This window comes from Arachis hypogaea, chromosome 11 (assembly GCF_003086295.3).
Source record: "Arachis hypogaea cultivar Tifrunner chromosome 11, arahy.Tifrunner.gnm2.J5K5, whole genome shotgun sequence".
Taxonomy (NCBI): Eukaryota; Viridiplantae; Streptophyta; class Magnoliopsida; order Fabales; family Fabaceae; genus Arachis; species Arachis hypogaea.
Genome location: NC_092046.1, coordinates 15,320,697 through 15,333,716, shown reverse-complemented (window position 1 = coordinate 15,333,716; position 13,020 = coordinate 15,320,697). Strand labels below are relative to the sequence as shown.

The 13,020-nt window shown below is 39.4% G+C and overlaps 1 protein-coding gene and 1 pseudogene across 1 annotated transcript; one reads left to right on the top strand and one right to left on the bottom strand.

The window, feature by feature from the left end:
• Window positions 1-1,539: 1,539 nt before the first annotated feature.
• Window positions 1,540-2,628, bottom strand: LOC140176038 (uncharacterized). Its single transcript, XM_072205888.1, has 3 exons — window positions 2,373-2,628; window positions 2,107-2,211; window positions 1,540-2,024 (listed from the first exon to the last, which is right to left on the bottom strand). Exons 1-3 carry the CDS (start codon window positions 2,626-2,628, stop codon window positions 1,540-1,542), a joined length of 846 nt encoding a protein of 281 aa, XP_072061989.1.
• Window positions 2,629-4,840: 2,212 nt separating this feature from the next.
• LOC112720380 (DNA-directed RNA polymerases II and IV subunit 5A-like) lies at window positions 4,841-8,549 on the top strand (annotated as a pseudogene).
• Window positions 8,550-13,020: the final 4,471 nt, after the last annotated feature.

The window sequence follows — 13,020 nt, the reverse complement described above, 5'->3', positions numbered from 1 at the left end:
CACCGCAACAAGCTCAATTTCGTGGGAATTACTACTACCCTCAACCATTCGTGGTAGGAGACCCCCCCTCAGCCATCTTCCATGCAGCAGGTTATGCCATACTAGAATAGCTACGAGGTTTGTGGTTCATCCCAAGGGTGTGGTACACAAGACTTGATTGATTCCATGGACAGAGTTGGTTGGACAAACTTCTCTTTTTTGTTTGACGGTTTAGACCATTTCATCCCTCAGCAGCCATCACCGTATACACCTACAGATCTTGGACTGGACCTTCCATGGTCCGATACCAACCCACACCCAACTATTGTGAGAAGGAGGTCTGCATCTATCGGTGACACTGCCGGATCATCTCTCCGACCGTACGATGTCTCCTTGATGCAATGCCGTCATCTTTCTTATGCAGGGGCTGATCATGCCGTGGAGGAGGCTGATGCAGGTCATTCTCGTCGTGACATTCAAGCTCTTTCATGTGGAACAGATGGGAGATTGGGACACGAGCACCATTAGTTGTTCCTCTGTAGTATTTAGTTTCATGTACTTTGCGTTGCCTTGCGTTGTTTCATTTCGCTTAAGTTAGTTTTGTTTCATGTGTGTCTATTTTATTTAGTTGTTGTCGTATGTTGTTTCCACATTTTTGTAATCAGGGTTGCTTATCGAACATTCTTAGTTATTAACATTGAAATGGGATGTAACACCAACATAAACATAATTTGATACAATGTAAAATAAAAAGCGAGTTAAAATAATAACAATAGTAGGAAACATGCAATACTAAGTAGAAGAAATGTGCGGACAGTTCCGTCTGGTATGACCGGGTTGCTTGCAAAGTCTGCATCGCTTTCTAAGTCCCAGCTCAACCTCGTCCATCTCATTCCTGATCCTTGTCGATACCGGACGTCCTTCCATTGTACGTCGGAGATGGGGGTTGGGAACGACTCATTGGCCTTCATATGGAGGCCACAGCTCCTCGTTTGGCAACGGTGGAAATTCCATCTGGTAAACTCGGATGATGTTCTCAACACGATACACTGTCGCGACATAACGCTGCCAATCAAGTCTTGCATGTGCACATGCAGATAAAGCATGAGCACATGGATAGCGCAACGCCTAGAAGTATCCACAGTCACATCTGTGATGTTTTAGTAAACCCTGAACCGAGACTGCACCCCGACGGCCGCTATCTCATCGACGGTGAAGATTAAAGTAGCCCTATCATACGACATCACAAGCATTTGGGCAATTCTCTCTCTGTTTGCCAGTATCGCTTTCTGTAGGAATTGCGAAAAAACTTGACCGCATGTGATCTGTGCTTGTGCCTGTTGACCCTTGTTGACAAATAATGCATTAAGATGATGGTGGGTCGACTTCACAATTACACACACTGGGAGGTTACGAGTTCCCTTGAGGACAGAGTTGATACACTCCGACAGATTGGTTGTCATGTGACCGTATCGACGTCCCTCAGATCCAAGCCATCATTTGCGGAGATGTGACCGGATCCTCGCTACTAATTAACTCCAGGTTGTATTACGCCTGCTCTTATGTTTTAGAATATGCCACATTGACCAGGTGTCTTTTGGCTTTCTTACTCTTGAAACTTGTTGTAAAGTTAGAGGCAATATGTCTCACAAAGTTCACATTGTGTTTCCATCCACACCCATCCCGCTTTAAAACAACCTTTATTGCTGCATGCCGATCAGAGATAAGCAATATTCCTGGTTGAATCGCTATATGTCTCTTGAGGTTGGTAAGGAAAAAGTACCACGAGTCAGTATTCTCCCTTTCGACAATTGCAAAAGCAATGGGCAGAATGTTGTTATTCCCGTCCTGCGCTATGCCCATCAACAAGGTCCCTGTATACTTACCATACAAGTGTGTTCCATCAACTGAGGCCATTGGCTTACAGTGCTTAAAGGCTTCAACAAACGACAGAAACGACCAAAAAACCTTATGAAACATGACGCTGTCACAATCCAATGTGTTGGCTACATAGTACGGTCGTGTTTGCAGGTCAACGATTGTACCTGAGATGATTATGCTTAATTAGTATCACACCGAAAGGACTACAAATTATACCATAACATAACTTTGAATTGCCAAAAATACCTGGAACGAAAACTTGCAATGCGTTGAAATATCTTTGCAGCTGGTCGTATGACTCCTCCCAATCACCATAAATTTTGCAATTGCCTCCTGCTTTGCGTGTCAAACCTTTTTGTAAGAAACCTTATATCCATATGCCGATTTGACTGATCCTTGCAACTCCTTTATGCAAATAGTCGCATCTGCATGGACCATGGGGAATATATGCTAGCAGATGATGTTACTATCAAATTAAGCATGATCTTGCGACATCGAGCTTGCCAAACAACTGTGAGGCCCTTCGTATTTTTTGAATAACCCAACCCGTACCATCCAACGACATTGGTCCCCAAACTGCTTGCATCGACATACATACCGAGTTTGATCTGACTCTACCACCTTGTATTTTGCAGTTCTATGGATGTTGTGGTTCTTGATAGCAAGCATCACTATTTCTCTATTGAGAAACTTCAACCCAACCTCCAACTCCATCTCACCTGACAAAGCATAGTTGCTCGGTCTGTCTTCAGCGATCGTCGAGTTCATTGCTCCAAGATTTAAAGACAGATAGTAGCCTGGAGTACCGCTGGATACACCATCACCCTCCGCCACACCAACCGATTTGGCACGAATCGGAAGATCCCTTTCGCGATAAAGCGGTTGGGTTTCAGGAACCACTTATGCTTCTTCACCACTATCATCTTCAATCTCATCTTCATCAGAAGTGTCTGCCAACCCATCAACAATACCTTTTAGGGATGCAACACGGTTGGAAGGGGAGGAACGTGCATGACAATTTCCTATATTTTGTCCCGGTGTCACAAAGGCGTTAAAGGTGGGACTACGAGCTCTAACAATTTCTTGCAAGGGCATGAAATCGGCCGTACCAAAATTTCTAACCTGCTCCACATTATTGGAACTAGAGGAGCTTCTACCAACATCTTGGAGATTCACACATAGTTCCAACGAGTAGATACTTCCAATGCTGCGATGATAAGAAAACATCATCGAAACATATTGGTCAGATTTAATCTGTATTTTTTGATATGCAAACGAGTTGGCAATTGCAACTGGCATCCTATAAGTCAACTTCGTGATTTCCTTCTTTCCGACCATACCAGTATTCATGAGAATAAAAAATTTCAGCTCTTGCAATGATGTTTGGGGCGGGATCATTATCCAGAGTGGATGTCACAAACAAATGTAATACCTTCAGATGTATGGGAAATTTCTCCATTTGGATAGACGATGATATAGATATTTTCAGAAGTCATAAGCACAACAAAACTACAAACTACCGTATTTTAGAAAGAAAGTGAAAAGATGGAAGAGAGATTTTGGAGATGGAATACACCGTAGAACAACAACGATTTCCAAGTATGGTAGCACACTAGTAGCCACAGCCATTTATATAGCGAAATCCATACACCATTTTGCAAGCGACACAACTTAGTTGCTCCATTTTGTGTGGAGTACCATTGAATTGGAACCAATTCGCGTCTGCCCCCTTGGATTGACCCTGCTGCTCCAATTCGTGTCTGCCATCCATGAGCAACCCATTTTGTGGACGCCATCAACATCATGGATTACTGACACGAAAGGGTGTCATCATTAAATTGGAGCCTTAAACCATTTCTATGCTACGCATTTTCATAAAAGTTTTCAACCATGCGTATTTAGAAAAATAATATATTTTTTTTATTTATTTAGATAAAAAAGTCGATAAAATGTTATAATAAAGAAAACTTGTTTATGCCCCCACTAGGGAGCACATTGAGATACATCAGAAAGAACCAAAGCAGTGTGACCCAAAATTTTTGGACTTATTATGGTCTTACTGTGGGATAATGTGGACCAATTGGTCTAGGCTCCGTTTATTTACCAATTTATATAATTTGGGCTTTATTCTCAGGTTCTTCCCTTTATTTTTTTAATCTTCATTTATAAGTACATTCAACATTCGTAATGATTTTAAGCTTGAAGGCTAGAAAACGTTTAAGGAAAACATTTTCGAATAAACACAAGGGCAGTAGAACTGTAGAAGTGCTCATTCACCAAAAGCAAACTAGTATAATTTCAATTCAATCCAATACTGAAAAAAAAAAGTTCAATTCAATCTAATGGTAGATAAATAATATTATCAACAAATCAGTATAAAATTGAAGCTCTTCACGTCGCAATGAACAAAAATGGGATTTAACTCCAAGTGACTTCAGTTGCTTAAGAAAATAAAAGTAAAGGTAAAAGCACTTCATACATTCTCAAGAATATATATTATAAATTTAATTCATTAAAAGGAATTTATAAATATAATTCATAGCAAGGTATTTAATATTAAGCAAACAAGTTAATGTATCATATTTTAACTCAATAAAATGGATATGATAAAATATTTGAATTGACCAATGAATTATAGTTCAAATAGCATAATTTTTTCATTTTTACTTAGAAATTTTGGCTTCGAGTCTCTCCTTTAACTTAAAAGAAAAATATTTTGTTTGGTTCGAATATATTTTTACTCATAGTCATTAAAGGAAAAATCCAGTCACTTAGTTGAGTCCAGCCACCTTTCAGACCGTTCAAGCATTGAACTCGGCAAAAATCGGTTCGGTCCGTTCGATTTTTATTAAAATAAAAATAACTGACCTGTCGGTTTTCAAAATTCGGAACGGGCCCTGCTTACTTTTTTTAATTTTGGAAACGACGTCGTTTCTCATTCATCAAAACCCTTTTGCCCTATCCCCTTAATGTTTCTCCTCTGGTCATTCTCTCATTAAAGCACGAGCTCTCTCGTCTGTCTCCCTGTGGTTCTTTGGATCTCGCATAGTCGCACTCAAGCTCTCCCCCTGTCTCGTCTCCGGTCTCTCTCACTGCCTTCAGTCTCGCACTGAAGCTGATCGTCGCACTCTGCGAGTCATCTCCGTCTCGTACTCAGTCGCTCGCGCGCCTTTCCTAGGCTCGTCGTCACCGGCAGCGGAAGCATCTGGTCCTGGGCTGGTCGTGGTTGTCGTCTTCTTGCTTCGAGTCTTGCCGTCAGCTTCCTCCCCGCTGTCAGCTTCCTTCGTGGAACCAGAAGCCCTAAACCCGATTTGGTGAGTTCCAACAAATTCTCCTGTTCTTTCTTTTTCATCAATGCACTTTGATTTTGTAGCTGAAAATATCACTTAACTAATTTTTTTGTTGCTAAAAATCATCATCATGAATTTGTTATCTTGAATAATTTGTTACTGAAATTTGTAGTTGAAAATATAACTGAGCTAGTTTTTTTTGTTGAAAATAATCACTCAGATGAATTTGTTACTAATTATCGTAACTGAATCTTGAATATGTTGCTGTCTTCCTCAAATAATTAATTAGCTAAATATTTTTGTTGCTGAAAATCATTGCTGAGTTCAATTTGTTAGCGATTGAACCTTGAATTTGTTGCTGTGTTGCTGAATAATGATTTAGTTAATTTTTTTTTTTGCTAAAAATCATGAAAGTTGAATTTGTTACTGATTATTATCATTGAACCTTGAATTTGTTTGTCTTTTTGAAATAATCAGTTAACAAATTTTTGTTGTTGAAAATCATTAGAGTTGAATTTGTTGTTGAAAGTTGTTGTTGCTGAGATGAATTTTTCTGTTTGTTCTCAAGAACAAGCATCATCAAATGAATTTTGTTCTCTCTTGATTATTTAAATTGAGAGAGTCACTCTAGTGGTCTGCCCCTGTAACTAACAATTTAATAAGAGAAGAAAGCTGTTAACGTAGGTCGGATCAACGCGGCAATAAAAACTATCCGACTTTCATGATCGAATTGATTTCACTTTAGACTTTTTTTTAGATTGGGTTGGTGTTCAGTGTGGGCTGTCTCCTCTATCAAAATAGTAAGAGAGAAAATCTGTTCGGAAGAGTTCATCACTAACGATGAGGCACGGAGAGGAATCTCTCCCGAAGAGGGGGCTCCATCCTCTTATAAACTTTCCCGTCCCCATGAAGATGATGAGTTATGTCTAAAAATTGATATTTGTTTTTCATTAATATGTTTATGAAGACATGTATTTTTAACTTTTAATTTTAATTTTATTTTTATAATTTTATATTTTTATTTTATTATGACCGGGTTAATCGGATGAATTCGTGACCCACTGGTTGAACCACGATCGGGTCAATTACCAGTTCAATTCTAATAATTATGTATATACCTGTTCTGGCCTGGCCCGTGTACACGCTTTTATAAATCCTTTCGTTCAAATGTAGAAGACAGGCAGCTGCTACTCTGTGCGAAGAAAATCTCTACGAGTATCACCTTTCTTCCAACCCTTTCAACCCTTTATTATTTATTGTGAGTTTTGTTCTCAGAATCCTAATTTTGAAGTGCGAATTTTTTCTTATCTCGTAAACGTGCATGTCTTCCGAATCAATATGCTATTTGTTCACATTATAATATGCCCTATATTTTGTTGTTTGTTTGGTTTCTGGTGAATAGAGAAAGAAAAAGAAGGATGGTTCTGTCGGAAGAGGAAATCAACAGGCTCTATAGAATTAGGAAGACGGTGATGCAGATGCTAAGGGACAGGGATTACCTTGTTGGGGACTTCGAGATCAAGATGAGTAGAGAAGAATTTAGAAGAAAATATGGCGAGAACATGAAGAGGGAAGACCTTGTCATCAACAAATCCAAGAAGGAAAAATCTTCTGACCAGATCTATGTCTTCTTCCCCGAAGAAGCTAAGGTTGGTGTCAAGACCTTGAAGACTTACACCAATCGAATGAACTCCGAGAATGTTTTCAGGGCTATCTTGGTTTTGTCAACAGAATTTAACACCATTTGCCCGCACTTGTATTAGTGAAGTTTCTGCAAAATTTCACTTGGAGGTTTTCCAGGTCTGTTTTTTCCTATAAGTTTATAAAGTTTATAATGTACCTCTTGAGTCATATATTCAATTTCTACAATTGCTCGAAACATCTATGGAGATTCAATTTCCATTGATTGTAGGTATTAGGAGAGTGTAGTAAGCTTAAAGAAATGGAATGAAATGAGTTAGGGTTTAGGGTATTCATATGTGAAGAGATTGAGGGTGGAAGTGGGATTTGATTATAAGATAAATGTATAATAACTTAGTTTCATCAAAGACCTAGTTTTCATCAATTGGACTATTATACCCTAGTATTCACTATTGACTATTGAGCCCAAGTTTAATAAAGCATGATGGTTCAAGAATTGAAGCTATCTTCAACCAATTTTAGCAACAAAATAACCCACAATCAATAGAAACCCAATATTAATTAAAATAATTTCCAACATTCCATTCTCTTTTTCTTTATAAAATATGGTTCCATCACTAACCCCAAATTGAGAAAACAGAATTGAAAGTTTGATGGAGTAGGATGGAATCTTCTGATATTTTATTACTAACAATTCCACTCTATTTCATTTTGTCGAACCAAACAATGAAAACCAATTAAATCCCTTGGACTCTATTCCACTTCTCCTGAAATCACTAATCCAAACTACATTTATAAAAATAAAATTTGTTAGTTTTGGTGTTGAATTTAGAACATACTAATTAATAAACAACAGGATTTTATAGGGAGTCAGAGACTATTGTCCTTGTGTTTAGTCTTGCAAGCTTAGAGATAATTAATACAATTCATAATGGTGGGAGCTGTTTATGCTTCACATTTACCCGTATTCTTTTATCTTTTTTTTGGCGATTGGAAATTTTCACCAAGAGATATGTGTGCAAAGGAAATAGTGTATTAATAATTATTTCTTTGGGTTATCCTTTCAATGGTTAAAATTTTCTTTTTTTTTTTTTCATTTCCTTGTGTTATGTTAGTTTTGTTGCTAGAAATATGGTTGTTTCTCTTTGTCAATTACAATTTGTAAGAAACCTATTGATGTAGGAAGCAGAATTGCTGATCAACATAAAAGAACATGTTCTTGTCCCTGAGCATCAAATACTTACTGATGCAGAGAAGAAAACTTTGATTGAGAGATATACTGTAAAAGAAACTCAAGTATGTTTAATTTTGACTTATAAATTTAATTCTAGAATTGTACTACAAATCTTGCAACATACTAACATGTTACTTCAACCCTAATATTTATGATGGGGTTTTCCTCAGCTTCCTAGGATTCAAGTTACTGATCCTGTTGCAAGATATTATGGATTGAAGCGTGGACAAGTTGTTAAGATAATCCGGCCAAGTGAGACTGCAGGCAGATATGTTACCTATCGATTTGTTGTATAAGAATTTCCTTGAACGTCATGACTATATTTATGGTACCATATGCCCTCTATCGATAGATATTTATGAGAGCTTGAGAAGCATGGACAAGGATAAAGAACCCTTTTTCATTTGGCTTTACTCTTTTTGCTATTAGTTAGAAGTTATGGTTGAACCTTTGTAGTCAAACTAAGACACACTATACTGCGGTGGTTGGTTTCCAATGTTTCGCAAAACCTGTCTTTAACTGCACGAATTCTTTTGGTTGTGCGTTCTTGCTATCGGTGGGTTATTCTGAATATTGGAAAATATGGTGACACGGATTCCGGATAAAATGACATCAGAATAGGGTCCACTATTTTAATTAAAATATTTTCTTTCAATTCATTATGTATGTCATTTTAACGTGATGTTGTCATTATAACTTGGCGGTTAGGTTAAAAAATATTAGGATTTTCATGACTCAAACAATTATCACTTACGTTATTGTGCATAATTTGATCGTTATACCTATAAATCATTAAAGTTACTCAGACTAGTTTAAGAATGGCTGACAGGTGTTTGTGATTTTAGATCAGATTCAGTCCTAAATCATTAAAGTTACTTAGACTAGTTTAAGAATGGCTGACAGGTGTTTGTGCTTTTAGATCAGATTCAGTCCTTCGTATTAGAGATAAAAAAGAAAAGAAAAAGATGTTAATACTATTTTTTGTCATGTATTTTTTTTTTTCTAATTTGATAAATTCTTAGGAAACATAATATTAATTTGTTTTGAGAGTAAATTATCATTTTTTCATAAAAATTTAAAATGTTGATAAATTTATCTACGAGAAAACAAAACTGATTTTATACCCCCAAAAAGTATGTGTCAAAACCTCAAAGTGGTCTTAAGATTCATGAAGTGCTCCAATTTCGTCTTTGATTTTTTAATTGCACTATTTACTATGATTTTTCAATTGCACTATTTATATCCTCCAAATTGGTAAAAATACACTTATTTAGGACAGACGAGTAATTGATTTAGGACATATGCATAACTTATTAATTTTCAATCCCAAACTATTTTGGTTTATTCTCTAATGGGTGGGTTTGTGCATTCCTCATTTCCTCACTTGATGTTGGATTTTTACTGTCAATTTTACTACATAAGTTTCTTTCCAGCAAATTAATTTTCAGCAAGCAGGATATATTTCACATTACGGCCAGCAACTTGAGCACTGCACACTACATCAGCTGTGGAATGAACTCAAGTTATCCTGTGACTCTGTGAAGGCACGTGAACAAGTTGACTTATTCAATAGTCATAACCGCTGGAAGAAGCGTGGCATTGCTATGGTTCCAACTAAGTTTGGCATATCCTTTACAACAAAGCTTATGAACCAGGTAATTACCATCTACAATCATGGTACTAGAAAAGCTGCAAAGAAGAGGAGAGGGAAGAGGGGGGGGGGGGGGGGGGTTGGGAATTGATCTCAACTAAAGTTGAAGGAATTCGGGGGAGTAATAAAATTGATCGCATTTTGTGGTTCTTTATGATTTTCTTTAAAACCATTACTTTCCTTTATATTCCTATGTTATTTATGATAGCATTGCATTATCAAATTAGTGATGATGATTAAATTAATATGTTGTTAATTACTGTAGGCAGGTGCTCTGGTTCATGTCTATACAGATGGAACTGTTTTAGTTACCCATGAGGGTGTAGAAATGGGGCAAGGTTTGTGATGTGTACGACATTCTCGGAACTAAAACCGACCTATAATCTCGGCCGCAGTATCCTCTGGCTGAGTCAGCTTCATCTTCCAAGGATGGCCCATAACAACAGAATCCACTAAACTGAATGGGCGGTAACTCCTCTCAACAGAAAGATACTAATAACAACTCTAAACCGTAAACATCGGAGCCACTCCACCCTATTCGCCTATAAAATACAAAGAAACGTAACCCACAGGGCAGACAACTCTCACTCCTGATTATTATATTTTCCTTTCTATAATCAGCGCATATTCTTACTTGAGCGTCGGAGTGCTTTTTGCAGGTACTCCCGCCGCCGTGTTTCAGAGATATCTGAGGACCAGTTACTGCGCTTGCCCCGGCCGGCGTATAAGTTCGTCCAGGCCAAGTAGACCTCAAGGACAAGCACACTCCTCGGATCATTCAGGACGGAACATTTGGCGCCCACCGTGGGGCCGAGTCAAGCTAACCCTACTTATTTCTACTATATTTCTATCTCTTGAAGTCTTTCTTTGCAGGATTACCCTGACCATAGGTATGGCCGACAACGGAGTCCCTCAGCTCACACAAGCCGACCTCATGGCCCAGATGGTTGAACTTCAAGCAGAGGTCAAGAGACTGGCCGAGCTGTCGGCACAAAACAGCGCCAACAAACAGGATGAGGGCAATCCCAAAAGCTCGTCCCAGAGTGCGGCTGACTTGTTAATCGCCAACCCTCCAAAAGAGAGACTGACGTTGGATAACCCCTTCTCTGAGGAAATCACAAATTTTCAGATGCCAAAACACTTCACACTACCCTCCTCACTCGAGCCCTATAAGGGGATTGGTGACCCCCGGGCTCACATTAAGAAATTTCAGTCAATGATGTTTTTTAACGGCCCTAACAATGAACCTGTATTTTGCAGAGCTTTCCCGACTTACCTTGACGGGGCCGCTTTACTTTGGTTTTCGAAATTACCTGCAGGTTCGATCTCCTCTTTCGAAGAATTGGCAAAGTCTTTCATCGACTATTTTGCTGCGGCACGAATATACGTCCACGGATCGGATTATCTTGGCACAATTCGCCAAGGTCCTCAGGAGAGCTTGAAGGACTATTTGACCAGATTTGCAGAGGCGACAATGGAGATACCCGACTTGGACCCCGCCGTCTACCTACACGCACTTAAGGCCGGTCTCCGACCTGGAAAGTTTAGGGAAACCATCGCGATCACCAAACCACGGACATTGGAAGAGTTCAGGGAGAGGGCGGCAGGACAAATGGAAATCGAAGAATTACGCGAGGCCAACAAAACGGAAAGAAGACCCAGGAGAGAAGAAGACCGAACACCAAGGTCGCCCCATAACAAAGACCTCGGCAAACCATTCAAACTTACTCCGAAATTTGACAATTACACCAGATTCAACACGAGAAGGGAAAGGATAATCAAAGAAATACTCAATGCCAAAATCATAAAACTTCCAGTAAGAGCAGGTAGTTATCAAGACCAGAGGTTCGTAGACAAAAGCAAATACTGTGCTTTCCACCAGAAATACGGACACACGACCGACGAATGCATAATAGCCAAAGACCTCTTGGAGAGACTTGCTCGACAAGGCCTACTAGACAAGTACATTGAAGGAAGAAAACATAAAGGGGATGATAGAGACAAGGAGGAGCGACAACCGACCCCAGTCGACAAAGAAACTAACAAATGGTCGAATAGCAACCAACCCAAAGCAGTCATAAATTGCATATCTGGAGGATTTGCCGGAGGCGGTGAAACAACATCGGCAAGGAAACGCAGTTACCGAGCTATGTTGGCCATCGAAGGGGCAGCATCACTAAACAATCAGGAGACACCAGATCTAGAAATCACTTTCAACAAAACAGACATATGCTCGGCCGCCCCACACCTAGACGATCCAGTGGTAATCTCCATCCAAATAGGCGATCTTTTGGTAAGAAAAGTCCTTTTAGACCCAGGTAGTAGCGCAGACGTTCTCTTTTATTCTACCTTCTTAAAAATGAACTTATCTGAAAAACTGATACAACCCTCATCTGGAGAACTAGTGGGGTTCTCCGGAGAAAGGGTACCAATAAAAGGGTATATATGGCTAAAAACGACAATAGGTGAAAACCCGTTATCCCGAACCCTTGATATACAATACCTGATAGTTGACTGCATTAGTCCCTATAATATTATTCTCGGGAGACCTGCTCTGAACATGTTCAGAGCAGTGATATCAACTTTTCATCTATGTGTTAAGTTTCAGGCACAGGACGGCAGGATAGCAACGATCCACTCGGACCGACAACAAGCTCGGCAATGCTACAACTCTAGCCTAAAAAGATCGGACACGAGACGGAGGCAACACGAGGTCAAAGCAATCCAAACCAGAGAAGAAATCCTATCCCTAGCCGAACTTGACCCCCGGGGAGACGCGCAGGAAAGACCCCAACCAACGGACGAACTTCAGAAAATCCAACTGACATCAAAATCAGAACAAGTAACATACATCGGTCAAGCACTCCAAGGGCAAGACAGGGCAGATCTCATCAAGTTACTACAGGCCAACTCTGACCTGTTCGCTTGGACCCCAGCCGACATGCCAGGAATCGATCCAGACGTCATCTGTCACAAACTCGCCACCAACCTGTCAAGCCGACCTATAGCTCAGAGGAAAAGAAACCTCGGAGCAGAGAAGTCAAAGGCAGCCTTAGAGGAAACCACTAAACTCTTACAAGCCAATTTCATCAGGGAGATCCGCTTCACCACATGGCTCTCAAATGTGGTAATGGTAAGAAAGAACTCAGGTAAATGGCGCATGTGCGTCGATTTTACAGATTTAAATAAAGCATGCCCTAAAGATGCCTACCCTTTACCATGCATTGACAAGCTTGTCGACAACGCATCAGGTTTCGAAAGCTTAAGCTTCATGGATGCATACTCTGGGTATAATCAGATACTCATGCATCCTGAAGACCAAAGCAAAACAGCATTTATAACCG

What these genes read in the sequence shown, in the direction of transcription:
- LOC140176038 (XM_072205888.1), bottom strand. Translation starts at nt 2,628, where the DNA reads ATGAACTCGACGATCGCTGAAGACAGACCGAGCAACTATGCTTTGTCA. An exon ending in AAAATACGAAGGGCCTCACA is followed by an intron (nt 2,212 to 2,372) that starts GTTGTTTGGCAA and finishes TCTTACAAAAAG; the next exon opens with GTTTGACACGCAAAGCAGGA. An exon ending in ATTGCAAGTTTTCGTTCCAG is followed by an intron (nt 2,025 to 2,106) that starts GTATTTTTGGCA and finishes TAATCATCTCAG; the next exon opens with GTACAATCGTTGACCTGCAA.